This window comes from Cotesia glomerata, linkage group LG3, assembly GCF_020080835.1.
Source record: "Cotesia glomerata isolate CgM1 linkage group LG3, MPM_Cglom_v2.3, whole genome shotgun sequence".
In the NCBI taxonomy this organism is placed as follows: domain Eukaryota; kingdom Metazoa; phylum Arthropoda; class Insecta; order Hymenoptera; family Braconidae; genus Cotesia; species Cotesia glomerata.
This window is the reverse complement of record NC_058160.1, coordinates 9,506,354-9,533,978: the sequence shown is the minus strand read 5'-3', so window position 1 is coordinate 9,533,978 and position 27,625 is coordinate 9,506,354. Positions and strand designations below refer to the sequence as shown.

Below are 27,625 nucleotides of genomic sequence, written 5' to 3'. Positions count from 1 at the left end.
AAAAAGAAAAGAAAATAATAATTTTTTTACTTAAATATTAAAATAATTTTAATATTCAGTTATTGCGTATATAGAGGTAGTGAAGAGAAAAAAAAAAAGATAAAATAAAACACACAGCAGGTGCGTTAGGAATATAATCAGTTAACTTTTAATGAGTGTGTGCTGTGTGGTGGATAATATGTATACAAACAGTACATATTTACTTCAAAATAAAGAGAGTAATGTAGAAAAATGCCTGTGTACCTGGTGTGGTATTGAGTATAATATTTATGTATGTATACGTTGTAATGTTCCGGGTGGCCGGTTTGAGTTCCGGACCCGTTTCCGGACCACTATGGTTTCTTTTTTAAAACTATAATACTTTTTATTATATTAGTTACACTGTTTTAACAACTTTACTTACTTATATCGGTTAGTAGTAAGCTAACTTTCAAACTGTAACTATCATCTTCATTGTCATTATTATATATCTTCAAATTGTTATAAATTTGTATTATCATTACAATATTAATAATAATATTTTATTAGTTAATATATAAATTCTGATTGCTAATGGGTTCAAGAAAAAATCAGCACGTAAGTAGTATTAATTTATTTAAAAAATTTTTAGAAATAGTAAATTTGATATTTTATTTTTTTTTTCATATATTTTTAAATAATAGAAAAAAATTTTTTATAATAAAAAAAATATTTGAAGATTTTTAAATAATTTCAAATAGTTTAAAATAAGGAGTGTGAATATAATGTAGGTTTGTAATTTAGTAGAACATAAAAATCAGAGATGTGTATCAAGTTTTAATTTTGTTTGAAATTAATTAAAACACTCCATATAAGTTAACTCTTTTTTTTTTTTAATTAATAATAATATAATTTTTTTACCAGGATGAGCATCCAAGTTTTTCAGAAGACTCTGGTAGTGATGCATTTCGAAATGTACCAAAACATCAGTCAGCTTTTATTGTTTGGAAAATTCAAGTATGTATTTAAAAATTTATTCAATAATAATATTAATAACTAGCAACCTTGCAGTCACTATGTGACTGCCGTGACGTGGACTATAAATAAATAAAATTTTGCTTCATTAAATAATGACTTTTGTTACATTGCACTGTACTTTTTTAACTATTAACATTTTGAAAGATATAAGCTGATTCCGATGTTCCACTCATCAAGAGCTGTCATTTGAGTACCCACATGCATTTTTATATATTTTTCATATACATACATATATATATATATATATATATATATATATATATATATATATATATATATATATATATATATATATATATATATATAATATATGAATTGTTTATTTGAGAAACCCCATAAGTCATATGGAAACCCCATATGACTTATGGGGTTTCTCAAATAAACGATTCATATATAAATATATGAAAAATTGATGTGGGTACTCAAATGAAAGGTCTCGATGAGTGTAATGTCGGGGTGAGTTTATATCTTTAAAAAAGTCAATAGTTCACAAGATACAAGGTCATTTCTTAATTATATGTCTAGAGATACAGTATTTTCGAATGCAGCCTAAATACTTTTCATAATAAATTGACTATCGGTGAGAATGATAGGAAACCTTGAAAAGACACAAATTCAAGTCAAGAAACTAAATTTCACTGAAAAATCCGATTTTACTATATGACTATCCTGGATATAATAATAAAATATAATAAAATTTTGCTTTATTAAATAATGACTTTTGTTAATTTGCACTGTACTTTCTGAAATATTGACATTTTTGAAGATATAAGCTCATTCCGATGTTACACTCATCAAGAGCATTCATTTGAGTACCCACATGCATTTTGATATATTTTTCACATATACATATATATAAATATATAAAATATATGAAAAATTGATGTGGGTACTCAAATGAAAGGTCTTGATGAGTGTAACATCAGGATGAGCTTATATCTTCAAAAATGTCAATATTTCACAAGATACAAGGTCATTTCTTAATTATGTGTCTAGAGATAATTTTCGAATCCAGGTTAAATACTCACAATAATAAATTAAATATCAGTGAGAATGATATGAAACCTGTTAAAGGGACAAATTCAAGTCAAGACCTTTGCAATGACACTAAATTTCACTTAAAAAACCGATTTTATCTTAGGATTACCCTGGAGACGAAATTTTTCTTATTCTCTTAATAATATAGACAATAACAATAATAATAAAATGTTAAATATACAAATTATTATTAATATTAATTTTTTTATTTCATAAAAAGGGACTACAAGCAACATCTGTACCACGTAATAAAATAGGATACTTTTTATCTGACTCAGCATATATAATTTATGCCGTGTCGTCAAAAGAAAGTGGGCTATCTTATCCTGGAATCCCCGTGAGTATTATTAAAAAAAATTTTTTTTCAATATAAATTTATCTAACACTATTAAAAAATAAAAAATTTAATAATAATAATAATTAATATTTAATTACTAGATGAAAGAAATAAAAATAACAGAAAATACAATCCGTACAATTCACTTTTGGATCGGAAGAAATTGTGACTCAAGCATATCAGGAGCTGCAGCACTAAGAACGGCGGAATTGGATGCCCAAGTGAATGCAACCCTTCTGTTCCGCGAATCTGAGGGCCGAGAAAGTTCGCGTTTTATTGGATATTTCAGTAAAGGACTGACAATTGATTACATTGATTATTTCGACAACAAACCGGAGATATTATTGTACCGCGTAACTGGATTATCGGTACCGATTATCAGCGAATGTGATTCAATAAAATGGGATCACTTTTCTTCAACAGATGTGATAATAATAGACGTAAAATCACATGGAGTAGTATTTATTTGGCTCGGTTCTTCATCTTCAGCACTGGACCGCCGACATGCAATGAAATTTATAGAAGAGCGTGACTATATTAATAAAAAATTAATATTTGTTGATGATGGCTACGAACAAACGCTACCTGATGAAGAAAAAAAATTATTTTCAAGTATTTTAGATTACAAATTACGTTCAGTAATTCCGTATAATAAATCTAAAATAATAAACATACCTGCTCCGGTGATAAAACTCTACAAGTGCAGTGAAAAATCAGGAAAGTACAAAGTTGTTGAATTAAAATCAGGACCGATATTTCGCAGTGATTTAATATCATCTTCGGTGTTTTTTATTGACCGAGGAGAAGCTGGGGTTTGGGCTTGGGTTGGAAATAATGTTAATGCTAGAGAAAAATTAGAAGCTATAAGAAATGCAAGAGGGTTTGTTAAAAAAAAAGGATACAGCAGTTGTGTACCTGTTGCACGTGCTATTGAAAATTATGAGCCCAAAGAAATGAAGAAACTCTTGCGTCCATGGGAAACAATTTCTACTCCTGTTCATATTCTTGAGACATCTTTTGATAATGATTATATGAATGAAAGGCCCAAGTTGGCTGCTGAGTGCCAGTTAGTTGATGATGGTACTGGTAATTTAATTATTTGGAGGGTCTGTGAAGAAAATATTATTTTAGTTAATAAAAATAATCAAAAATCTTTGGGATTTTTTTATGCAAGTGTTTGTTATATTATTAAATATACTTACGGCAGTGGAAGAAAAGAAAAATCTATTGTAAGTATTTTATAATTTAATATTAATATTAAATAATTTATTTTTTAAATATTTTTAGATTTATTATTGGGAAGGAGCGCATTCAATAAACACTGATAGAGAAGCTGGATTAGATTTTGCCTGCAAATTAGCTGAAGAAACATCAGGACAAATTGTAAAAGCTTCACAGGGACGAGAACCTCCACACTTGTTGCAAATTTATAATGGAAAATTGTGTATTCTTGCTGGAAATCACAGAGATATTCGTAATTAAATTTTTTTATTATAACTATTTAAATTAAATAAGTGAAATAATATTTAAAATATTGTATTAACAATATTTATACAGCACCGAAGAAATATCTTGTAAGAGTATTTGGTTCAACATCTTACACGTCAAAAGCTGTTGAGCGGCCACTAAGAGCAGGTTCGTTGGATTCAGCAGGTGTTTTTATTTTATTTTCTGAATCACCGGTTGTTTGGTGTGGTGGAAAAAGCACTGGTGATACTCGTGAAGCTTCACGACGTCTTGCGCCTATATCAGCACCATTAATTTGTGAAGGAAATGAAAATGATGAATTTTGGATTCAATTAGGAGGTAAATATAATTTTTTTAATTAACAATAAACTAGCAACCTTTCAGTCACTATGTGAACTATAAATAAATAAAATTTTGCTTTATTAAATAATGAATTTTGTTAAATTGCACTGTACGTCCTTAAATATTGACGTTTTTAAAGATATAAGCTCATCCTGATGTTACACTCCTCATGTTACATCAAGAGCTTTCATTTGAGTATCCACATGCATTTTCATATATTTTTCATATTTACATACATATAATATATATAAATATATAAAATATATGAAAAATTGATGTGAGTACTCAAATGAAAGGTCTCAATAAGTGTAATGTCGGGATGAGCTTATATGTTTAAAAATGTCAATAGTTCTCAAGATACAAGGTCATTTCTTAACTATGTATCTGGAGATATTTTTCGAATGCCGCTTAAATACTTATCAACATATTGTTTTTTTTTTTTTTTTTAATTTTAGGAAAAGGAGAATATGGAACAGAAATTAATAATGAAGTACAACAAATAGACAAACATTTGTACCACTGTAGCGTTGTAAACAATACATTTGTAGGAAATGAAATTTTAAATTTATCACAATCTAGCTTACTACCCGAAGCTGCATGGCTATTGGACACAGCAACAGTAATATGGATCTGGCTTGGCAGTCTTTGTGAAACAAATAATATTAAAAAATACATCAAAGATGCCGGTGTATTTTTACACACTCACTCGTCAACTCGTGATCGTAATACTACAATATCAATAATACAGCAGTCTAAAGAGCCTCCTACTTTTATTGGATTGTTTGAAAATTGGAATCATAATTATTTACGTGATTATCGTTCGTTTGATGAATTTCGGTTGTCATTAGACAGCAGTTTGATGAAAAAACCACATCAAAATAATAATAATTACAGCAATCAATTGAATTTTAATTCAAATGATTACACCTTTAATACTACTAATAATAATAATATTTCTGTATCAAATTTTGATGCTTATATTAAATATCCATTAAAAATATTAAGAAGTGAACCTGATAATTTACCTAGTGGTGTTGATGTTTTTAAAAAAGAAATGCATTTAACTTACGATGATTTTCTAACTATTTTTAAAATGAACCCTATTGAGTTCAACAAATTACCAGTTTGGAAACGACAACGACTAAAGCAAGAAGCTGGTTTATTTTAATTAATAATTTAATTACTAATTAATACAATGAAAAAAAATCAAAACAAATATATTTATTATTATTCGTTTATTTTTGCATAGTGTTTATCAATTTACCAATTAATCAGTTATAATTATTGTTATTATTACCACCTAGCAATAATCATAACATACGTATAGTTATAAAAAAGAAAAGAAATTTTTTTTGTATTATTAATATAAATATTAATAAAAAAAATGATTGAAAGATATTTTTAAGAGGATGTATCCATTGATTCTAATTCAATTTTACGCACAGCCTCATGCTCAATAACAATTGGGCGCACTGATTTATCAAGAACAGCTGTAGTACCTCGTTTATAGCGATAAGATCCTTGACGTTTACCTTTTTCATTAGCAACGTCATACGGACGAATGTAATCAACGCTACGAGAGTCGAAAACTGGACCACGTACTTGGTTGTTGCGGATAACACAAACGTCGACATTTGAACCTGATCCCAAGTCATTGAAGACACCAGCACGGATTGCATCTGCTACCAATTCTTTGCCCTCTTCTTCCTATTTATTTAAAATAAAATTTTAATAATTACAAAAATCATTACTTATTTTTATAATTCAAAAAAATGACATTGAATTAATTTTATTAATAATAAACTAGATCAAAAAAATTATTAAAAAAAAATTAAATCTATAATTTTTTAAAGTTTCTAAAGATGTAATTTTTAAAATTAAAACTCATTTTTATAACTAAAAAAATGACATTTAATTAATTTTTTTTTTAATAATAAAGTAGATGAAAAAAATTATTTTAAAAAATTGCATTTATAATTTTTTAAAGTTTCTAAAGATATTTTTTTTTTAAATAAATTTTTCTTGGTATAATTTATTAATTAAAAAATATATAAAAATAATTAGATGTCTCTCAATTTAAGTAAGTATCATAAAAAAATTACACTTAATGATTTTTTTTTTTAATAATAAACTAGATCAAAAAAATTTTATAATTTTTTAAAGCTCCTACATATAGAATTTTTTAAAATAAATTTTTCGGGCTATTTATTATTAAAAAATATCCCAAAACAATCAGATGTCTCAAAAAAATATATATAATTACAGTTAATCCAGGTTTCCATCGGCTTTCAAAAACAGCCATTGCTGCTAAAGATCCTGATCCCATGGTAGTAAACATGTAATTTTCACTAGAACCATGAGGAAAGATGGCATAAAGATGAGGACCATCAATATCAACACCTCCTAAGACTAAAGCAGCACCAATGTGTCCTTGATGACGGAATAGATGTTGCTTCAACATTCTGTTAGCTGTTACAACTCTTGGTACACGTCCTGTGTTTAAACGATGCAATTCTAATTGACTTGCTATCATTTCTGTTGTTTTCTCTGTATCTGCTGCCGTACCAGCTCCACAACAGCTGTAATTTTAATTTTAATATTATTATTATTATTATTATTATTTTAAAAGATTGTTAAAAGAACATATTAAAACGATGTATATATTTATTAAAATTTTAAATTGTATGAAAATAGCAAGTGACTAACTAAACAATTACATTATTATTATTATTATTATGTTATTAAATGCTCAGGGGGGTTGTCCCCGAAGTCCGACTCTCCGAGGGCCCAGCCTGAGCTCCATCCATTACTGCTGGACCACTCCGCACAACAAGGCGGTTAGCGGCCACAGCAGGCCAAAGTCATTTCCCTAAGTAGACGGAGGGAACCTAATATTACAGCCTTCTGCATCCTGACAGCCAAGAACTCAGATTTTGACGTGCAAGCTGGAACTTTGGCAAGTGAGGATACAAAAGACTGTTTCATCCCTCCAAGGACGCCAACGATTAGGACGACTAGTTTGACACGGTAACCTGGGTAAAGTTTGCCAATTTCAAATAGGAGATCCTGATATATTTTTCTTTTGTGCTCTTCTTTGGCTGAGATGTTGTGTTCAGCCGGGGCCGAGAACTCAATGACATAAATGTCACGAGTGGCCTTGTCGAAGAGCACAATATCGGGTTTGTTGTGATCGATCCGCCGGGTTGTTGCAAATGGCATGTTCCAGTAAATTTTGCAACTGTCATTCTCAACAACCTGGGGAATATCTCCTGGTAGATAAGGCAGCACTGGTGTCATATCAATACCGTAGTAATGACGAAGATAGTAGTACAGTACTCTCAGGGCAGCGTTGTGACGCTGGATATATGCACCTCTCGCCAGCACAGGACATGCCGACAAAAGGTGTATGAGCGTCTCCGGGTTTTGTTTACACATTATTATTATTATTATTATTATTATTATTATATGATACTTAATTAAACAGACACATAACAATTTAAAAAATTTTTATAACAATTAAATTATAATGAAAATAATTTAATAAAAAAAGATATTTAATAATTTTTTTAACAATTAAAATTTGACATGTAGAAATTTAAAAAATTAAAAATGCAATTTTTTCGTAATTTTTCAAAATAAATTTTTTTGTTAAAAAAAAATGGTAAAGTCCGCTGACTTTAATGTCAGAATTGTCAAATGTCTGCTAATTTCAATATCATTATTATTATTACTATTATTTCAAGTATATAATTATATTATACTTACTAAATATTGTGGGACAAAAAATGAATTTTAGAACAATTTTTATCAGCTACAATTGTACCAGAAGTAGCACGAGTATCTGCGCCAAGAATAACACCATCTTTGTAAATTATTCCAACGATTGTCGTACCGGTTTTTTGGGCTTTCGGTGCAGCATATCCTTTGCTAGCCAGCAATTCATTTCTAATAATAATAATAAAACAAAAAATAATAAATTACTTGTTCAATTAATTGTTTAAGTCTTAATATTAAGAATATTTCTAATGACACAGCAGTATTTTAAAAGTTGGGTTATAATTTTTTAATTTTTGTATATTACCTTTTACACAAATCGAAAGAAAATCCTGGAGCTGGAACTTCTGGTAACAATACCGAAGACATTTTTAAAATTAATTAATAGATTGTTTTTTTTAATTTTTATATTATTAATCTATTTTTATTTGATAGTCTGATATTTAGATAGTTTCCAGCAAACTGACTTGCGTCCAATGGAGCTAAATAAGTGTACTATACTATACTAACTCTCCTGCTATAACTATAGTGTGTGTTCAGTGACTAATGTTTTTTAAATGGAGTCAAAAATCAGTTTTGCTCAGTTGATATTTTATTTATAACCTAAAATATCACATTTTTTAGAAATAAATTTTATAAAAAACAATAATATAGCTAAATAAAAAATTGAATAGTGATAATTATAATTAGAATGCCTCCAAAAAAAGGAAATAATGCAAAAGCAGCGAAATCAACAAAAGGTGCTGATGAAAGTGATAAAGGAAAACAGGAAAAAAAAGGAGGAACATCTGTAAAAGTAAGATATATAAATATATAAATAAAATTATGAAAATTAATTTAGCAGGTTCTTGATATTTTTTTAACAAATAAATTATGGCAAAAAAAAATGAGAAAAAAATTGACTTGTAGAAATTTTAATAAATTAAAATGTCTGTTAATTTTTATAAATATTTTTCTCAACAAAATTTATTTTTTAAATAAAATAAAAAAATGGTCAAGTGGCTGCTAAATGACATTGAAGTCAGCTGCCACTTGATAATTTTTTTATTTTTTTTAATAAATAAATTTGCTCCAAAAAATTACTTTTAAAAAATTGCATTTATAATTTTTTAAAATTTCTACAAGTAATTTTTTTGTTCTCATTTTTTTTTGCCATAATTTATTTGTTAAAAAAATTCTAAAAATTATTAAATATTTGCGAAATTGATTCTCATGGCTGCTAACTTTAATGTCCCATCAAATTTTTAATAATAATTGAAAAAAATTTTTTTTAACATAAGGTCAGACATATTTTGTGTGAAAAACAATCAAAAATAAATGAAGCTTTAGAAAAATTAAAAGCCGGACAAAAATTCAATGAAATAGCCGCTACTTACAGTGAAGATAAAGCTCGTTCGGGAGTAAGTATATTTATAATATAATCTATTGATAATATTGATAATATTAAATTTGGAGTAACAATTATTGTACGACTCATGGTGCGAAGCATCAGAGAGTGCTTTACGATTGAAAAATTTTTTTTGCCTTATTTCGGCAACTATTTTTATTATTATAGTCTTGTTCATTTACTTGCAATAAATGCTTGATAATTGAATTAAAAATAATAATTGTATTTCTGACTTTTTTATGTCTTGTACTGTAATTTTTTTGTACTTCAACGTGAAAGAAAATTCACCCAAAAAAATTTGGAGTACTCAATTATTAAAATTGAATTATTATAGAAGACTTAAAAATAAAAAAGTATAATGAAATTAAAAAAACAATTTAATATTTTAATTTAAAATATTTAATTATTTACTTTAAAATAAAATACGTAATTAAGTTTCTTAAAAAAATTTCAAATTTTAATTACCAATCTTTCTATTATTTTTTCTCTTATCAAAATATTTTTAACAAATTATTTATATCAACAAAATGTTTGAATAAACATTATTTATTATTAAAAATTAAATAAAAATTCCTAAGCCCCGGAAAACTTAAAATTTTCAGATTCCTCCTCCGTAACTTTAACTCCTAGGACCGAGGGTCGAATCCCAGCGCTTTCATTTTTATTCTTAATTTTTTTTTCCAATTAAAAATTTTTTATTGCAACATATCGAACAATCAGACCCACAGAAACTTACCCGTAAAAAAAAAAATTTTGAAAAAGTCCAAAAATTAGCAAGTTAAATTAAGGCGTCGAGACATTGGGATCTCAGGGGATCTAAGGAAATCTCAGAAAATCTCAGAAAATCTCAGGAGATCTCAGGAAAGTAGGAAGTGGTAATTCGTAGGAAATTTCCTACTTGTGACTTGATATCAATTGGTTGTAATTTATCACAAATTTGAGATTAAATACATTAGAAATAGACTTTCTTTGTTGCTGTAAAATGGACAGCGGAGTTCTCGGTCCACCTCATCTTCCTCCTCTCTTGAGTGTTCTGGAACGTATTGGGACGTACTGGGACGTGTTAACTCGAAGATCCCTGGTTCGAATCCAGGTCACGCTGTTTTTTTTAACTTCCCGTTGAAAATAATTGAAAATTTTTTAAAATTTTTCATTCTAAAAAAAATTTATTGGTTTACTAAATTAATTAAATTAAATTTATCAAAAAAATTTTTTTAGAGATAATAATAATAATTTTATTTTTAATATTATTATTATTATTATTATTATTATTATAAAATCGTTTTTTTTTTTTTAATAAAAAAAGTAGATCAAATAATTAATATTTTTACATTTTAACATTTTGACAAGTAGAACAAAGAACTAACAATTTTAATAAGATTGTCCTTCATAAAATAACCTTCGTATATTTTTTTTTTTTGTAAAAATATTCATCGGTTTGTTGATAAAACTTGTGTAGCATAAAAAAAATTTTTCTCTTCGGAAAAATTAAAATCACATCTTTATTTTTTAATTTTAGATTTTTAAGTCAATAGAAATGAAAAAATATTTTATAAAAATTGCACTTATAGTTTTTTTTTCTTTTAATTTCCACAAATAATTTTTTTTTATAATGATTTTTTTTATAATAAATTTTCTTTGTAAATTTTATAAAAATTTTTTATTTTAATTTCATTTTTTTGAAAATCATATTCACTAAATTCGTCCCTTAAATTTTGTAAAATAATTTTCTACTGACATTTCATTAAAATTTAAATTACAATTTTTCTTAAAAAAAACATCTCAGTAACATAGAATATAGAGGCAAAAATTTATATTAAGCGTCACCTGCTAAAAATTTTTATTAATTATTTATTACTATTAATATTAATTATTAATATTAGTAATTAATTATTAAAAACACGATTTTTATGTTATTTTTTTATTTATTACAGGGAGATCTCGGATGGATGGTTAGAGGATCGATGGTCGGTCCATTTCAAGATGCAGCTTTTGCTCTACCAGTTTCTTCTTTATCCAATCCAATTTACACTGACCCTCCAATAAAAACCAAATTTGGCTATCACATAATAATGATAGAAGGAAAAAAATAATAAACTTATCATTTATTAATAAGTATAGATCATCTTCATTTTTACCTATTTCATTCTAATAATAATGAATAGTATATAAAAAATAGTTACTGTTATTTATTTTGTTTTTATAATCATACATTAAAGTTTTAATTTAATCGTCAAAATATACAGAATTAGTATATTGAAGAAAAACAAACAAAATAAAATAAATACAGTTTTTTTTTCTAATGGTTGCTTCCTGTAAATTAGCTGTTTAATTATTAACGTATAAATATGTATATAAATATGTATTTATGATTTTTCTGGAAAAATTACACTCTCAAATTAGGATTAGTGTATCTAACGTATTTGAGAAGTGAATCATTTTCTTCGCACACCCACGGCTTTTTGTGATGGCAAGCAACATCGTGCCAATTAACTCCGTCGTTGTAAAATTGATTAAGTACTGCCAGACAATTTTCAGGGGCTCCGTTTTGGATTGCTTCACGATTATCCGGCTGAGGTTTACCAATACTTAAAAAAAAAAAAAATATTTTTCAATTCTTATATATAAGTATGATATATATATAAAATAATAAAATTTACCCTCCGCTTTCAGACCAGTCGTTTTGACTGCGATCAGTTGTGGGTGCAAGCTTTTGTAATTCAGCAGTCCAAAACCAACCGTTAACGTTCAATGGTTGAAGATCGGGCCGATCGCAACCTTTGAAGTCACATAGTCGTCCAGAAGTCCAGATATATTTAACTTTATCTAAAAAAATTATTTCAACTTTTATTTTTATGTTCTATTATTAATTATTGAATTTTAAATTAAATTTTAATTTCAATTACTTTGGACAATTCGGCTTTTGATGAATTCATTTTCGGTAGAAGTTTCCAATGAAACTAGATCCATGCATCGCTGTCTGCAGAAATTTCTTCCAGATAACCAATCTAACTCTTGGCCTGCTGTTCTAGGATCTGCCCAAGAATAATAATATCCTTTTCCATTGAATCTCTCATGGATAGTTCCTATTAATTAAAAAATTTAATTTAATTATTAAATAGTATATTAAATACTAGCAACCTTGCAGTCACTATGTGACTGCCGTGACTTGTGAACTATAAATAAATAAAATTTTGCTTTATTAAATAATGAATTTTGTTAAATTGCACTGTACTTTCTTAAATATTGACGTTTTTAAAGGTATAAGCTCATCCCGATGTTACACTCATCATGAGCTTTCATTAGAGTACCCACATGCATTTTGATATATTTTTCATATATAATATATAAATATATGAAAAATTGATGTGGGTACTCAAATGAAAGGTCTCGATGAGTGTAATGTCAGGGTGAGCTTATATCTTTAAAAATGTCAATTGTTCATTTATAAAACATTTTATAATTTTTAAAAATTAATTTATTAATAAAATATTATTACTTAATTATTTTATTTTATAAATTTATATAAAAATACTTATTTGTAATAAATTTTTGTTAATTTATTACTAATAATTGCAATAATTATTATAAATAAGTATCACGATTGTTCTCTATTAATTTAAGAGTAATACTCCTATCAATCACAAGTACCAAACCCAAAGTTCTGCTCCATGAAAAAATTTTAAAATAAAACAAAATACTTTCTATAGCTTTCCCATAAATACATACACCCACACAAATTTATTAAATTTTCTAAATTACTATTTTATAAATTGATTTTTTTTGTCAAATATTTACCTACTATCTTTTTATATTATTTATTTTTAAAAAAATAAATGTTTAATTATTGTTATTTAATGACACACTTAAACAAATTGAATTTTTATTTTATTATCGAGTTTCACTTATTTAATGCGGGTGGTATGATAATTTTAATTGCGGTTGACAATCAATGTTTGAGGTAAAACATTTTTTTTTAATATTAAATAATTACATTTTATTGCAAATATAATTTAATTTAAAAAAAAAAAGTATAAATTTGTATGGCCTCTTTAAATATTTTCCGATACAAGTTAAAAAAAAAAAAATAATAATAATAAGATACCACAAAGTGAAATTTAGGTGGATCGCCCTGAGGGAATCCGGCCTTACGTGACCCACAACGGCATCTCAACCGATGTGACCTAGACATTGACATATCCTCAAAGATACAATATAAATGTATATATATATATATATATATATATATATATATATATATATATATATATATATATATATATATTGTCAACAGGAAAGAAAAAACAAGTCCCGGCCCAGTCATGCTAATGAAGGCTTTACCAAATAAAGAACACGTATAATCAAATGTTTGTCTTTCTCGTGTGTGATAATAAAAAAATTAAAACGTGACTGGAATATTCGAGAGTTAGTTTAACAAAAGTGTAATTTGGGTCATTAATTTATAAAATAATCCAATGGTTTGCAAATGTAATTTATAATAATTTTCTTCTTTATTTTGAGAAGCGATAAAGTTATTGTTGGTGGTTTGCGATTAAAATTTTTTTTTATATTTATATTTAAATTGAAGCCTGTTTTCCTTTCTCAAAGGTATGCGATATATCTTATTTATATTCAAAGTCAAGGAGTAACACTTTCTAAAGAGGTCAAAGTGAATTTATTGTTATTATTATTATTCAATACACGTAAAAAATTTCTCCTGATGCTCATCATCAAAATTTATGAGATTTTCTATTTCTATTATAATTATTGTGTGCTGGATCATATATTTAAGGGATTAAGTTAAATATTTGATTAAAGAAAAAGAAGAAAAATAAATTTTGACTCTACTGTAGATAAAAAAGACAATTTTATTTTTTTATTATGAATTTAAAAGAAGAAATGTTTTTTTAATTGTTAATAAATAAATTAGTAATGAAGAAAATTAAAATTTGAAGAAATAGAGCAATAAATTATATTATTTTTTTGATCTTAAATTTATTTATATTTTATTAATTATTTTTTTTTTAACAAATCAATTTTTTCCAAAAAATTATTTAAAAAAAAATATCCTTTTTAATTTTTAAAAATTTTTAAAGCCAATTTTTTTTGCCATAATTTATTTGTTATAAAATTTCTAAAATTATTAAATTTATGCTAAATTAATTTTCATGAAAAATTAAAAAAATTGTTAGTTGTCTACTGATGATTTAAGCATCAATTAAAAAAGAAGAATATATGTAACATAATTTTATTTATAATTAAATATTACTTCTTTTATTTAATAAATATATAATTAAAATGTTTAAGAAAAAAAATAAACTTACTTTGAGCACAAAGTGGAGGAATTGGGGGTTCTAAAATTCTACCAGATGGTTGGGCCTGAAATTGACCTGTCACAGCTACTGTCAAAAAACCGAGTACAAGAAATCGCCACATTTTTATTGGATCTGAAATAAAAATATATTTTTAATTTATTTGTACTTGCCGAACTCTAATAAAATATTCGTAAAAAAAAGTAATTGAGAAAATAAAAAATGTATTTTTATTGATTAAAATGAACAGATAAAATTGTTTTCAAATTAAAAAATCAACTAAATAAATTTAAAAATAAACAGTAATTATTTATCGAGTTGATTGTCAATAAATTTAAGAAGAAATTTTATTGATAAAAAAAAGCGATGCTTACTTATGAACGTTCAACGTTGAACTGCGCTTCTTCACGTTCATTACTTGTATATATATACACCAAGTTCGTTAAAGCTATATATCCAATATTCAATATACCTATATAAGTAACTGAATCTGATAGAGTTGGAAGATCTTACTACTTACATTATTATTCTTTTATATTAGCTGAAAAAACGATAGAAAAAATTTTAGCTTGGGTGAAGAGTAATTATTATAAAATAATAAACGTTTGAAGAAAAAATATCATCAATTTAGAACAAAGAAATTATAAAAATAAAAATATTTAGATTTTTATTTTGAAATTATTATTGCTTGAATAATAATAATAATTATTATTATGAAGTATTGTTAAATTTGATCAATAAAAATTTACATAAAATTTTTCTTTATCAACCAGATAACAGAAAATTTTATAATATAGAAGAAGAAAACTAATTAAATAATGTAATAAATATATTTTTGTTTAATTAATTATCTAAGAAATGAAAAATTAATTAATTTATTATTTTTAATGATTAAATTTTTAAATTGAAATTTATAGACACGATTAAAAATTATAATACTTAAGTTAGCCGACGTTTTTTATTTTTTTTTATTCATCAAATTAGAACTAAAAAAAAATTTTTAATAATATGAACTAAATAAATTGCTAGCGAACATTTGAAAAAAATAAAACAGGATTCGATATAAAATATGTATTGAGCCACGTGGAAGAGATGTAAAAAAAAAAAACTAAAAAAAATACAAATTCTCGGAATTAGTCATATAGAAGGGCAGGAGAAACGAAATAACTATGTCAAGGCTACATGTTTGAGTGAAAACGATGAGAAAAGAATTTTTAAAATTTTTGTTGATACCAAAGACTCAAATTTTACTCGAAAAAATCTCACAGTGATAAATAGTAGATAATAATTAATGTATACTTGTTAACTACTTTCATTTGAATAATTTGTCAATTTTATTTTTATATACTTCCTATACACTAAATTTAATTAATTTAAATATTATTATTGTATAAATAATTGAATAAATTTGAATTGAAAAAATCAATTTTTTTTAACTTTATATTTTTTGTAAATAAAAATAAAATACTTGGATTTATAATTTCTAAAGTACCGTTAGCAGTATAACAATCTGACTTATATATATTTAACATAAAATATTTTAAAAATTTCATTAGAAAGTTTATGTATTTATTAAATAAAGAATTAATTATATTTTTCAATAAAAAATAAATTATAAATTTAAAATAAATACATAAAAAATGAAATTTTTACATGTGCGCGTATGTATGTAGGTAATTGTTACAACTGAATAATATTTTTTAAATTTAAATTCGTGCAGACAATTAAAACCAGGGTGCGCTAACAATGTAGTGCGCCGGCGTACTTTTAGCACTTGTAACTTTTATTTATCAATTACATAGATGTATATATACATAAATACAACATACAAAAGTGTTTGTAATAAAAGTTGATGTTTATATGTACATATATATAAAATTATTTAATAATTATAATATTATAATTGAGGTTATGATAATTTTTGTTATCAATTATTAAATCTGAGATCAATGATGTTTTGAATAAACAAATTTTTATATTATTGATTGATAGTTGACAGCAACAAGGTTACTTAAAATATGGAGGAAATATTTTTTTTTGTTACAATTGGTGAAAAATATTAAGATGCTTGTCGAAAGTTTCAGTGAATTTACTTTTTTAATTAAACAAAAGTTTTAATAATAATTCATCATAATTATTTACAAATAAATAAAATAAATTTTATAATATTCGAGTTTAAATAAAAGAAAAATAAATTATAATGTCTAAACAAGAAATTTGCCGGCTTTGTGCCGAATTAAAAGCTGATTTAATTAGCATTCATGACAATGAGGGACTGAAGTTTGACTTATCTGCAAAAATAAAGAAACATCTTGATATTGAGGTAATTACTAGAAAATTTATAAAAATTAAATCAACCGAAATCTAAAAATTTTTATAATTTTTTTTTTATTGAAAAAATTATTTAAATAAGATAAAAAAAAAATTTTACTTGTAGAAAATTTGAATATTTTTAAAAGTGCAATTTTTTAAAAATACTTTTTTACTCATAATTCTTAGTGATTCAAAAAATCAAAAATTTTTAAATGTATGCTAACTTTAGTATCAGAAAATTTAGCAGATATATTTGATCATCTTCCAAATTTTTTTAACAAATAAATTATGGCAATAAAAAATGAGAAAAAAAATTGACCTGTAGAAATTTAAAACAATTAAAAATGCAATTTTTTAAAAATATTTTTTTGGAACAAATTTGTTTTTTAAATAAATTAAAAAAAAAATCCAAATGACAGCTAACTTTAATGTCATAATAATTACTACTATAGTTTTTAATAAAGACATTAAAATTAACTAACAGAACTATTTTTATAATTTTATACCAATGAAATTATTATAAAAAAAAATTAAATAAAAAAATTCGACATGTGAAAATTAAAAAAAATTATTCGTGGAAGTTTTTTTAAGCATTTTTTTATTGTAATTGATTAGTTAAAAAAATTAAAAAATTGACAGCTGTCAGCTGACTTAAGTATAATTTTTTAATAAATAATTTTGCTTGCAGGTAAACATTACTGATGGTCTTTCGCAGTTCGTTTGTATTGACTGTTGTGTTCTCTTGAACCAATGCAGTGATTTTTATAAACAATCAAATAAAGCACAAGATTCATTAAGACAATCATTAATTGGATTGAAAGATAATAACAATCATTTTCCGCATCAGTCTGTAAATGTAATTGATTCTAGTACAGCATCAAAGTATGGAAAAAAAGAAAAAATTCCATTTCAAAATAAAGTTACTGAAGAAATGGAAAAAGAATTATCAAGTCAAAAAAATGTTCCACATACAATGGATAATAAAAATAATGAGCCAAGTAATTTTTCAAATGATATCAATTGCGATAGTAAATTAATAAAATGTGAGAAAATTAAATCAAATTTAGATATTGAGCTTAAAAAAACTAGTGAGAAAAATGTTGAACAGAAGAGAAGAGTAACTAAAAATAATATTAAAAAAATTGCATCATCTAGTTGTACAGAAGTTAAAAATCAAGGTAAGGAGAAGAATGTATATTTGAAAGAAGACATCAATGATCATAATTATGATGGTATTAATCATAATTATGATGATCTTGATGATGATGATGATGATGATGATGATGATGATGATGATAATAATGATGATATTGGGGATAATGACGGTGATAGTTACGTAAAAGACAAGCGACTAATAAAAAGAAAGCCAAATGTTAAAATTCCAGATGACTATATGGCAGGAACAGAGTTGATTGGAAGAGAATTAAGGGCCAGTGGAAGTAGCGATAGTTGTGAAATAAGTGATATTAAAATAAATGAATTGAATTCAAAGAGTATTAAAAAACAGCAAGAGAAAGAAACAATAAGCTTAGAAAAATATCCATGGCTATGTACTGACTGTAATGACAAACTTTCAAGTTTGGAGATGCTTGAGAAGCACCATAAAATTGTCCACAATCAGCAGCCCAAATATATGTGCGTTCAATGCTGTAAAGTATACGAAAAGTATTATGGATTTTTGACTCACATAAAAAGACATAAAATAAAATCAAAATATAATTGCGATGAATGTGGCAAATCATTTACACATAAAAAAGTATTAGAGTCACATAGGTCAGTTCACAGCGAGGATCGTCCTTATGTTTGTCAAACTTGTAACAAATCATTCAGACAACAGAGTGCGTTATATATTCACAGTCGCTGTCATTTGCCGGATACTATGAAAAATAGATACCCTTGTGATCAATGTGATAAGAGATTTTCAACAAAACCGAATCTTGTTACGCACAAACGTATTCATTCTGGAGTAAGAAATTTCACTTGTGATCAATGTGGAAAAAGTTTTATACAAAAAGGTAATTTAGAAGCTCATTTTCTTACTCACTCTAAGGATAAACCTTACATATGTACGCAGTGTCCGAAGGCATTTAAGACGCCACTTCAATTGAAGAAACATGAAACTGTTCATACTGGTGCTAAACCGCACCAATGTACTATTTGTGGTAGGACATTTAGAGAAAAGGGGACTCTAAGAGAGCATCATAGAATTCACACTGGTGCAATGCCATTTACTTGCGAATTTTGCGGTAAAAGTTTTAGATTCAAAGGAATTTTAACGACCCATCGCAGACAACATACTGGAGAACGTCCTTATTCTTGTTTAGAGTGTCAGCATCATTTTACTAACTGGCCTAATTACAATAAACATATGAAGAGAAGACATGGAATTAATACTTCTCACACCAAACATCTTCGACAACAACCTAGTAATAAAAATAATATTAATAACAATAATAATAATAGTAATAGTAATAATAACAATGAATCTGAAAACAACTCTGAATCGTCGCTTCAACATGATGATATTAATCAAATGGATAATAAAAAAACTACTTTGACTTTTCAAACTACTTCAGCGCAACAGAATACTATTTCTACTGTTTCACCAAATTCTATGATTCAAGTAATTTTATGTTTAATATATATTCTTATTTATATTAATTATTATGATTAAGGCCAGAATTTTTGCTTTAAATTCAAATTAATAATTATTAAGGTTAAATTTGTATATTACGGTGAGAATATTGGTCGTATAAAAAAAAATATTTTTATAAAAGTTGTTAGAATTTTTATTTTATTTTATAGAAAATATGTCTCATAATTTTTTCTTAGGACCAATAAGAAAGCCGTAATTTCAAAATTAAAATTTTCATAGTAAAAAATTTGAATCATTCATTATCTATATTATTAAGAGAATAAGCAAAATTTAGTGGCCAGTGTATTTATATGATAAAATGGGTTTTTATGGTTAAATTTGGTATCATTGGAAAAGTCTTGACTTGGTGTTGTGCCTTTTCATGGTTTCATATCATTCTCAACAATAGTCAATTTATGATGATGTATTTAGGGTGCATTCGAAAATGCTCTATTTCTAGATACATAATTAAGAAATGACCTTGTATCTCGTGAACTATTGACATTTTTAAAAATATAAGCTCATCCCGATGTTACACTCATCGAGACCTTTCATTTGAATACCCACATCAATTTTTCATATATTTATATACTAGCTGTTACTCGCCCGCTCCGCTGGGTGCTTTATAGAATTGCATTTTTAGATCTAGACTTGAAATTTAATTAGAGTATTGTTTTGACTTGCACAGATTCCTAATTCTATCGAATTGGCATCCACCTTTTATCCATGTAATTATTCTAGCTAATATTCATTGTAACTTTACATGTGCAATCATTATAATATTCCCGTGTCTTCCTTACAAAAATGAATAATAATTGATATGAAAAAAAAATTTGTAATGAGCATTGAAAGTTTCAGTTAAAGAAATTGCAGGTCTCATAAGTGAAGAAATCTGTCTAGCGTATAAACATAACCAATATAATTAAAAAACTTATTTTAAACAAATGACAATCGAATAGAATAAATTTAGTTACAATAAAAATTCATTATTTATAAGTCAAAAAAATATAGGTTCCGGATAAGTAATCACCATATCATATACTAAAACCTTCTCCGAAACACGCTGCATCTTATGGTATAAGTATTATTCTGATCGGTTCAGTAGTTTTCGTAGTATAACCGGACAAAAAATCCGGCTCTCCATTTATTAGTATAGATAGACGATATGTATATATGAAAAATATATGAAAATGCATGTGGATACTCAAATGAAAGCTCTTGTTGAAAGTAACATCGGGATGAGCTTACATCTTTAAAAACGTCAATAGTTAAGAAAGTACAGTGCAATTTAACAAAAGTCATTAATTAATAAAACAAAATTTTATTTGTTTATAGTTCACAAGTCACGGCAATCACATAGTGACTGCAAGGTTGCTAGTAAATCTTAATTTTGAAATTACGGTGAAAATATTGATTGTATAAAAAAATCACAAAAGGCAATTTTTTTTATAAAATTTAATTTTTTTCAACTTTTGTTTAAAAACTTTTTTTATAAGACTAATATTTTCGCTGTAATATTAAATAATTAAATTCATTTAGAAATTAAGGCAAAAATCTTGATACAAATTTTTTTATTAAAATTTTTTCATAATTATTCAATTCTTAATTGACATGTTTTTTTTTTTGACAGGTTATTCAAACAGTTTCTCGTCATAATAGCTCTCCGCAGCCCATTATTGTTCAAGCAATACCTTCAACAGCTTATCAAGCTAATCTGACAACAAAAGAGAATATTACTACTACTAATAATTCTATTGTTACTACTACTACTACTGCTAATACTACTAATACTACTACTGCCACAGTATTTAAGGACAAAGATGGTCGAACTTATTTTAACGGAGTTTCTGCGACACTTGAAACTTTTATACCGACTCATTTGCCGTACAATATTTAAGAATATTGTTTCAATTGAGTCAGATTTTACTAATCTTAAGTAAATATTAAATCGCATTAGAAAATGATAATTGCTTGTACCTAAAATAGTAAGTAAAAAAAAATGTTTTGATATAATATTATTTTTATCGCACTGTATTAATGTAATTATTAAAATCTATTCATTTTTTATTTTTAATTATGTAATTAAATAATTATCAATTTTAATTTTCAGGCGCTTATTACTTAAAGTCGATTGATTTATATTTTTTTTATATAATTGAATCGGGAGAAGTAATCACTGCATTAATAACTTGCTTATTATTATGATTATCATACAATTAATATTGTAATATATAATCACAAAAAGAATGAAGAAATAAATAATATCATTAAAATATTTTAATAAAAATATACAATTATAAAAAAAAATGAATATTTTCATTTAAATGTTTTTTTTTTTTTTTTTTTTTTTTTTAATCGATTATTTATATTATTAAGAGAATAAGAAAAATTTTGTTTCCAGAATAGTCATATGATAAAATCGGTCCTTTTAGTGAAATTTAGTGTCATTGCAAAGGTCGACTTACATTTGTGCCTTTTTAAGGTTTCATACAATTTTCACCGATAGTCAATTTATTATGATAAGTATTTAGGCTGTATTTGAAAATGCTCTATCTCTAGATATATAATTAAGAAATGACTTTGTATCTTGTGAACTATTGACATTTTTAAAGATATAAGCTCATCCCGATGTGGCACTCATCAAGACCTTTCATTTATGTACCCAAATCAATTTTTCATGCATTTATATATATTATATATATATATATATGTATATATATATATATATATATATAGCATATATATATATATATATATATATATATATATATATACATATGAAAAATATATCAAAATGCATGTGGGTACTCAAATAAAAGGTCTTGATGAGTGTAACATCAGGATGAGCTTAAATCTTTAAAAACGTCTATATTTAAGAAAGTACATATGCTCTATCTCTAGACACATAATTAAGAAATGACCTTTTATCTCGTGAAATATTGACATTTTTAAAGATATATATAAGCTCATCCCGATATTACACTCATCGAGACCTTTCATTTGAGTACCTACATCAATTTTTCATATATTTATATATATTATATATATGAATATGTGGAAAATATATCAAAAATGCATGCGCGTACTCAAATGAAAGCTATTGATGAGTGTAACATCGGGATGAGCTTATATCTTTAAAATATATATTATATAAATCAATATATGAAAAATATATAAAAAATTCATTTGGATATTCAAATGAATGTTCTTGATGAGTGTAACATTGGGATGAGCTTATATCTTTAAAAACGTCAATAGTTAAGAAATGACAGTGCAATTTAACAAAAGTTATTATTTAATAAAGCAAAATTTTAATTTTTTTAGTTCACAAGTGACGACAGTCACATAGTGACTGCAAGGTTTCTAGTTTAATTTAAATAACTATAAAAATTGATTTGCAGATTTTTGATAATTTTAAGAATCTTTGTAACAAATAAATTATGGCAAAAATACCGGCATTTAAAAATTAGAAAATGAAATTTTTTTAAAATAATTTTTTTGTTAAGAGCGGTTTATAGTTGATTTTCCAACGTGTTTTTCTCATGTATGTGATAAAATTTCTAAAAAAAACGCTTCGCTCTTCGATAGATAATTAAATTATCTATCGAATAGTGAAGCGCTTTTTTGGAAAATTTTCATTTATTTGTGCATAAAATGCGTTTTAAGATTCCATTTGTTGTACAAGTATGACAGAGATACTTTTGTTTGTTCAATAGAGGGCGAGAGAGAGAAAAAATGTAAACCCTTCTTAAATAAAATTGAAAAATTATTAAATGCCTACTTACTATTGTCATTTAATTTTTTGCAAAAAGCGGGAAAGGTACATTTAAAATTACTGTTGATAGACATAGATGTCTCCACCTTCCACAATGTACAAATGTTTAATTTTTTATTATCCCGAATGATGGCTTGTACTTATCTTTTTCGATAATAAAATAAATATATGTATACATATTCGAGTGAAAAATAATAAGAAAGAGAATCACATAACAATTAGCAGTGTAAGTAAGTACTTATATTTATGTACTATTGTCTCCGCTTAACCTTTAGTAGCTATATTTTAATGTTGTATTGATAATAATAATAATCGACGTGCATAAAGAAAATTATATTGTGATACAGTTAGTAACCAAAATTTAAATTTACAGAAATACTTCATAAAAAATTCTATGCGTAGTGAAATTTAAACAAAGAAGCATTTATTTTATTTCAATTTATTTTAAAATATCACACTGATAATATAAAGAAAAAGGTAATAATTAATATGAAAAATTTCTATTGTGACATTGTAGGTTATAGGGGGTATTGTATCGCTAGTTTCCTTTTTCTTTCTTTTTATTGATTGTCTAAAAATATTTTTACTTAATTTACATTGATTAAAATTTTTAAATTATAAATGTAAGACATAATTTTAACTTAGTACTGTATAAAGAAAAAAAAATTTATTTCAGTTAACAATGTCAACATCACAAAGTCCAGCTGTATTCAATGGAGAAGTTGACAATTTTTATGATCAAAATTATGAAATGAGTAATAAAATGAGATTACCAAAAACATTGAGGGTTGGTGATGAATTTAAAGATGATTCTACTGCAAATGACTCTTGGACGCAACCAAGACCTAATCAAGTTTTTGATATGCATATGCCTGATAGAATTCTTGTTGTTGGTAAATATATATTTTTAACTTCCCGCTAAGAAAATTGAAAATTTTCAAAAATCGGGAAGTTATTGGTTTTACCCCGTTTTTAGAAAATCGAGTTTTCATCAGATCTCGACGTTTTGAGGTCCTAGGAAGCTTTCCTGACTATTCCCGCGAGGGTGTCACTATGTCTGTATGTATGTATGTATGTGTGTGTGTGTGTGTGTGTGTGTGTGTGTGTGTGTGTGTATAAGTATGTAAACCTCTTATAACTTTTGAACGGTTGAACCGATTTCATCGCGGTTGGTGCCATTCGAAAGGGCTTCGCCAAACTTAGATTTCCTGTTAATTTGAACCGATTCGGACCGATAAATTTTGAGAAATTTGAAGAAATCTACAAAAAAATAGGAAAAAATTTTTTTTCTGAAGTGGTTTTTTTGGGATAATTTTTAAACGGCTTAACCGATCGATTCCAAAAACTAATTAGCTCTCAACCTTGAAAAACCACGTCGATCGCCACCAATCCGGTCAAAATCGGTTGATTCGTTCGAGAGATATCGTGAACGAAAGAAAACCGAAAAAAATGTTTTTTTCACATAACTTCGACATTTCTTATCAGATCGTTTTTAATATAATAAAATAATTTTTAGAGCTTAAAAAACTGCGTCTATCGCCGCCTAGAACGTAAAAATCGGTTGATTGGTTCGAGAGATATTCTCGACGAAATATTTGGAAACTAGTGTTTTTTCAACATAACTCCGATATTTTTTGGAATAACTTTTAAACGGCTCTACTGATCAATTCCAAAAACTAATCAGCTCTTAACATAAGAAAACCACGTCGATCGCCGCCAACCGCGTAAAAATCGGTTCATTCATTCAAAAGTTATTGCGGTATGAACATTCAAAAAATAGTGTTCTATGAAACTTATATCAGACTTTTGAGCTCTTTGAGCTCAAAAGCATAGAAAAGGTATCTTTTTGAGGTCGGAGAGCTTAAAACAACACACAGATTGTACTTTTGAGCTCGACGAGCTCAAAAAAGCGGCCAGGTATTAACGGAATTAGCGGGAAGTTGCAGGGATGGCCTTTAGGGTCAACCGTTTTCCTAATTTTTTTCTTAAAATATTACAATAACAATAATAATAATAATATTAATAATTGTAATAGTTAAGCTTTTATAACAGTGACATTAAATTCAGCAGTCGTTTGATCATTTTATTAATTTTATTTGACAAATAAATTTTTTCCGAAAAAATTATTTAAAAAAAACTTGCATTTTTAATTTTTTTAAATTTCTACATGTCAATTTTTTTTTCCCATTTTTTTGCCGTAATTTATTTGTTACAAAAATTATCGAATATTTGCTAAATTAATTTTTACGAAAATGACATTAAAGTTAGCAATCACTTGACCATTTTGTTAATTCTATTTGACAAATAAATTTGTCCCAAAAAAACATTTTTTTTTAACAGCCGAGACCAGTGATTGCAGTTTCAATCGGCTTAGCGAAACGAATGGAAATTTTAAAAAAACGTTTTTAGAGATAATAGATAATTTAATAAACTATTTAACCACAAAGCGTTTTTTTAAAAAATTTCATTCGTTTCGTGAAACCAATCGAAACTGCAATTGCTCTGCTGTTGGGAGTGCGACAGAGATAGTTCCGTTGAACTCCGTGAGAGCAAAGCGAAAAAAAGATGGTCTCGCCTGTTAAGATAGCTTTTTTAATTTTTTTAGAATTTATACATGTTAATTTTTTTTTCTTATTTTTTTCTCATAATTAACTTATTATAAAATTTATCAAAAATTTGCTAAATTAATTTTTATAAAAATGACATTCAAGTTAGCGGTCACTCAAAATGATCAAATAACTGTTAAATTAATTTTAATTTCATAACATCGTTTATGATTTATTTTACAGGACATGATCAACATGTTGGATTAAAAGCTCCACCTATTGAAATGACACTGGAAAATTCAGTTATCCCACCGGAACACACAATGACCAGAGTCCAGGTAAAACAATAATAATATTAATAATAATTATCTGGGTTGATTGTTGGAAAAAATTATTTTTAGACTCCGCCAAGAATTTTAACGCTAGGTGATCATTTTTTTCCAACATTTGATGATGAAAATGACGATTATCCAAATACAATAGCTGTAAATTCAACACCTCCAGTTACAAATGGACCTTTTGTTAGTGACACACAAATAGTTAGACGTAATGTAAGGTAAGAATTAAAAAAAAATTAATTAATTAGTGACTAAATTGAAAAAAAAAAAATTAATATTTCAATATGCCACTAATTTATTAGAGAACAAACGCCAGTTTGGAATAGTACTCTTGATGTTTCGCTGCCGCAATCGGATGAAATTCAACATTTACGACGTCAGCTGGGGAAGCTCAATCGTCGAGTGATGGCTGTAGAATCTGTTCTGTACCAACGTCAACAACGTGATAAATATATTTATGCTGTCACTGTTGCCTATTTTATATTCAAAGCATTTAATTGGATCACTAGAAATTAAACTTTCAATCAATATAATTTTTTTTTGATTTTTATTAATATCAGAAGCGTAAGATAATTGCAAGAGTATAAAAAAAATTGTTTTTTTTTTTGTTTATTCAATTGAGAATTAATTTACCAACTCGTAGAATGATTTTTTATTAGATTTTTTTTTTACTTTTTGATTGTGTGTTGAATTATGAATAAATAAAAATGCGTAGAATTTATCAATACTGGAAAATTAGAATCTTGTATTGAGTTGATGAAATTAAGTAAATTTTGATTTTTTTTTGTTTTAAAAAATAAAACAGCTCGTAAATTGTCTTGAAGCTAATTTTACATAGAGCTTGTACATATTACGTTTATAATTGTAGTTAATGGTAAAAAGAAAACAATAGGTTTAAAATGTTGGATATCATTTTTAAAAAAAATAGCCATAATTATTTCAACAATATAACACTATGCAATTATCCAATTAAAAATTTAATTAATTGTTGTGAATTTAATAAATTATGATAATTCTAATATTGATTTTATTGAAATAAAAATGATAATAATAAACAAATTTTTTTTTTCCTTTTTTACCCTATAAAATCTTTTTATAATACTAAAGTTAGCCAACGTTTTTAATTTTCCGTTTTTTTTTTTAATAATTAAATTAGAACAAAAAAATGTTTTTAAAAATTTTACTTACAGTTTTTAAAGTTTTTTACAAATGAAAATTTTTTTTTATTTTTTTGTAATAATTTTTTCAATAAAAAAAAATTCTAAAAATTTTTAGATGTCTGCTAACAAAATTTTACAATTTTTTTATAAATTTAAAAATTTTTTTATGTAACCAAAAAAAAGTTATGAATTAAAAAAAAAAAAT

General features: G+C 25.8%; 6 protein-coding genes across 8 annotated transcripts; 4 read left to right on the top strand and 2 right to left on the bottom strand.

Annotated features, from left to right (window-relative positions):
• Positions 1–8: 8 nt before the first annotated feature.
• Positions 9–5,367, top strand: LOC123262214 (villin-like protein quail). Its single transcript, XM_044724361.1, has 7 exons — positions 9–576; positions 883–975; positions 2,255–2,371; positions 2,473–3,600; positions 3,659–3,845; positions 3,929–4,177; positions 4,636–5,367. The coding sequence occupies exons 1-7, from the start codon at positions 553–555 to the stop codon at positions 5,346–5,348; spliced, it is 2,511 nt and encodes an 836-aa protein (XP_044580296.1). The 5' UTR covers positions 9–552; the 3' UTR covers positions 5,349–5,367.
• A 32-nt stretch (positions 5,368–5,399) lies between these two features.
• On the bottom strand, positions 5,400–8,447 carry LOC123262217 (proteasome subunit beta type-7). Its single transcript, XM_044724366.1, has 4 exons — positions 8,262–8,447; positions 7,946–8,125; positions 6,444–6,759; positions 5,400–5,887 (listed from the first exon to the last, which is right to left on the bottom strand). The coding sequence occupies exons 1-4, from the start codon at positions 8,321–8,323 to the stop codon at positions 5,582–5,584; spliced, it is 864 nt and encodes a 287-aa protein (XP_044580301.1). The 5' UTR covers positions 8,324–8,447; the 3' UTR covers positions 5,400–5,581.
• Positions 8,448–8,547: 100 nt separating this feature from the next.
• LOC123262219 (peptidyl-prolyl cis-trans isomerase NIMA-interacting 4) lies at positions 8,548–11,456 on the top strand. The gene is made up of 3 exons (XM_044724370.1): positions 8,548–8,750; positions 9,235–9,354; positions 11,276–11,456. The coding sequence occupies exons 1-3, from the start codon at positions 8,646–8,648 to the stop codon at positions 11,432–11,434; spliced, it is 384 nt and encodes a 127-aa protein (XP_044580305.1). The 5' UTR covers positions 8,548–8,645; the 3' UTR covers positions 11,435–11,456.
• Positions 11,457–11,632: 176 nt separating this feature from the next.
• LOC123262220 lies at positions 11,633–15,036 on the bottom strand. The gene is made up of 5 exons (XM_044724371.1): positions 15,028–15,036; positions 14,666–14,788; positions 12,248–12,427; positions 12,002–12,167; positions 11,633–11,929 (listed from the first exon to the last, which is right to left on the bottom strand). Exons 2-5 carry the CDS (start codon positions 14,775–14,777, stop codon positions 11,728–11,730), a joined length of 660 nt encoding a protein of 219 aa, XP_044580306.1. The 5' UTR covers positions 14,778–14,788; positions 15,028–15,036; the 3' UTR covers positions 11,633–11,727.
• A 1,543-nt stretch (positions 15,037–16,579) lies between these two features.
• Positions 16,580–21,847, top strand: LOC123262215 (zinc finger protein 776). The gene is made up of 4 exons (XM_044724362.1): positions 16,580–16,976; positions 17,655–19,589; positions 21,232–21,586; positions 21,712–21,847. Exons 1-3 carry the CDS (start codon positions 16,854–16,856, stop codon positions 21,496–21,498), a joined length of 2,325 nt encoding a protein of 774 aa, XP_044580297.1. The 5' UTR covers positions 16,580–16,853; the 3' UTR covers positions 21,499–21,586; positions 21,712–21,847.
• Positions 21,848–23,496: 1,649 nt separating this feature from the next.
• Positions 23,497–27,303, top strand: LOC123262218 (transport and Golgi organization protein 11). Of its 3 annotated transcripts, none has more exons than XM_044724368.1 (5): positions 23,497–23,602; positions 24,053–24,269; positions 26,166–26,260; positions 26,324–26,478; positions 26,563–27,303. In XM_044724368.1, exons 2-5 carry the CDS (start codon positions 24,059–24,061, stop codon positions 26,774–26,776), a joined length of 675 nt encoding a protein of 224 aa, XP_044580303.1. In that variant the 5' UTR covers positions 23,497–23,602; positions 24,053–24,058; the 3' UTR covers positions 26,777–27,303. The 3 variants fall into 3 exon arrangements, with proteins under 3 accessions (XP_044580303.1, XP_044580302.1, XP_044580304.1); XM_044724367.1 differs by having other exon boundaries at positions 23,502–23,606; XM_044724369.1 differs by lacking the exon at positions 23,497–23,602 and adding an exon at positions 23,793–23,853.
• Positions 27,304–27,625: the final 322 nt, after the last annotated feature.

Coding starts and splice junctions, on each gene's coding strand:
- LOC123262214 (XM_044724361.1), top strand. CDS start 553: ATGGGTTCAAGAAAAAATCAGCAC. Junction 577..882: donor GTTCAAGAAAAAATCAGCAC/GTAAGTAGTATT, acceptor TTTTTTTACCAG/GATGAGCATCCAAGTTTTTC. Junction 3,846..3,928: donor TGGAAATCACAGAGATATTC/GTAATTAAATTT, acceptor ATATTTATACAG/CACCGAAGAAATATCTTGTA.
- LOC123262217 (XM_044724366.1), bottom strand. CDS start 8,323: ATGTCTTCGGTATTGTTACCAGAAGTTCCAGCTCCAGGATTTTCTTTC. Junction 8,126..8,261: donor TCTTTCGATTTGTGTAAAAG/GTAATATACAAA, acceptor TATTATTATTAG/AAATGAATTGCTGGCTAGCA. Junction 6,760..7,945: donor TTTTTGTCCCACAATATTTA/GTAAGTATAATA, acceptor TTAAAATTACAG/CTGTTGTGGAGCTGGTACGG.
- LOC123262219 (XM_044724370.1), top strand. CDS start 8,646: ATGCCTCCAAAAAAAGGAAATAATGCAAAAGCAGCGAAATCAACAAAA. Junction 8,751..9,234: donor AAGGAGGAACATCTGTAAAA/GTAAGATATATA, acceptor TTTTAACATAAG/GTCAGACATATTTTGTGTGA. Junction 9,355..11,275: donor AAGATAAAGCTCGTTCGGGA/GTAAGTATATTT, acceptor TATTTATTACAG/GGAGATCTCGGATGGATGGT.
- LOC123262220 (XM_044724371.1), bottom strand. CDS start 14,777: ATGTGGCGATTTCTTGTACTCGGTTTTTTGACAGTAGCTGTGACAGGT. Junction 12,428..14,665: donor TCCTCCACTTTGTGCTCAAA/GTAAGTTTATTT, acceptor TTTAATTAATAG/GAACTATCCATGAGAGATTC. Junction 11,930..12,001: donor GACTGGTCTGAAAGCGGAGG/GTAAATTTTATT, acceptor TTTTTTTTTAAG/TATTGGTAAACCTCAGCCGG.
- LOC123262215 (XM_044724362.1), top strand. CDS start 16,854: ATGTCTAAACAAGAAATTTGCCGGCTTTGTGCCGAATTAAAAGCTGAT. Junction 16,977..17,654: donor AGAAACATCTTGATATTGAG/GTAATTACTAGA, acceptor TTTTGCTTGCAG/GTAAACATTACTGATGGTCT. Junction 19,590..21,231: donor CACCAAATTCTATGATTCAA/GTAATTTTATGT, acceptor TTTTTTTGACAG/GTTATTCAAACAGTTTCTCG.
- LOC123262218 (XM_044724368.1), top strand. CDS start 24,059: ATGTCAACATCACAAAGTCCAGCTGTATTCAATGGAGAAGTTGACAAT. Junction 26,261..26,323: donor ACACAATGACCAGAGTCCAG/GTAAAACAATAA, acceptor AATTATTTTTAG/ACTCCGCCAAGAATTTTAAC. Junction 26,479..26,562: donor ATAGTTAGACGTAATGTAAG/GTAAGAATTAAA, acceptor CTAATTTATTAG/AGAACAAACGCCAGTTTGGA.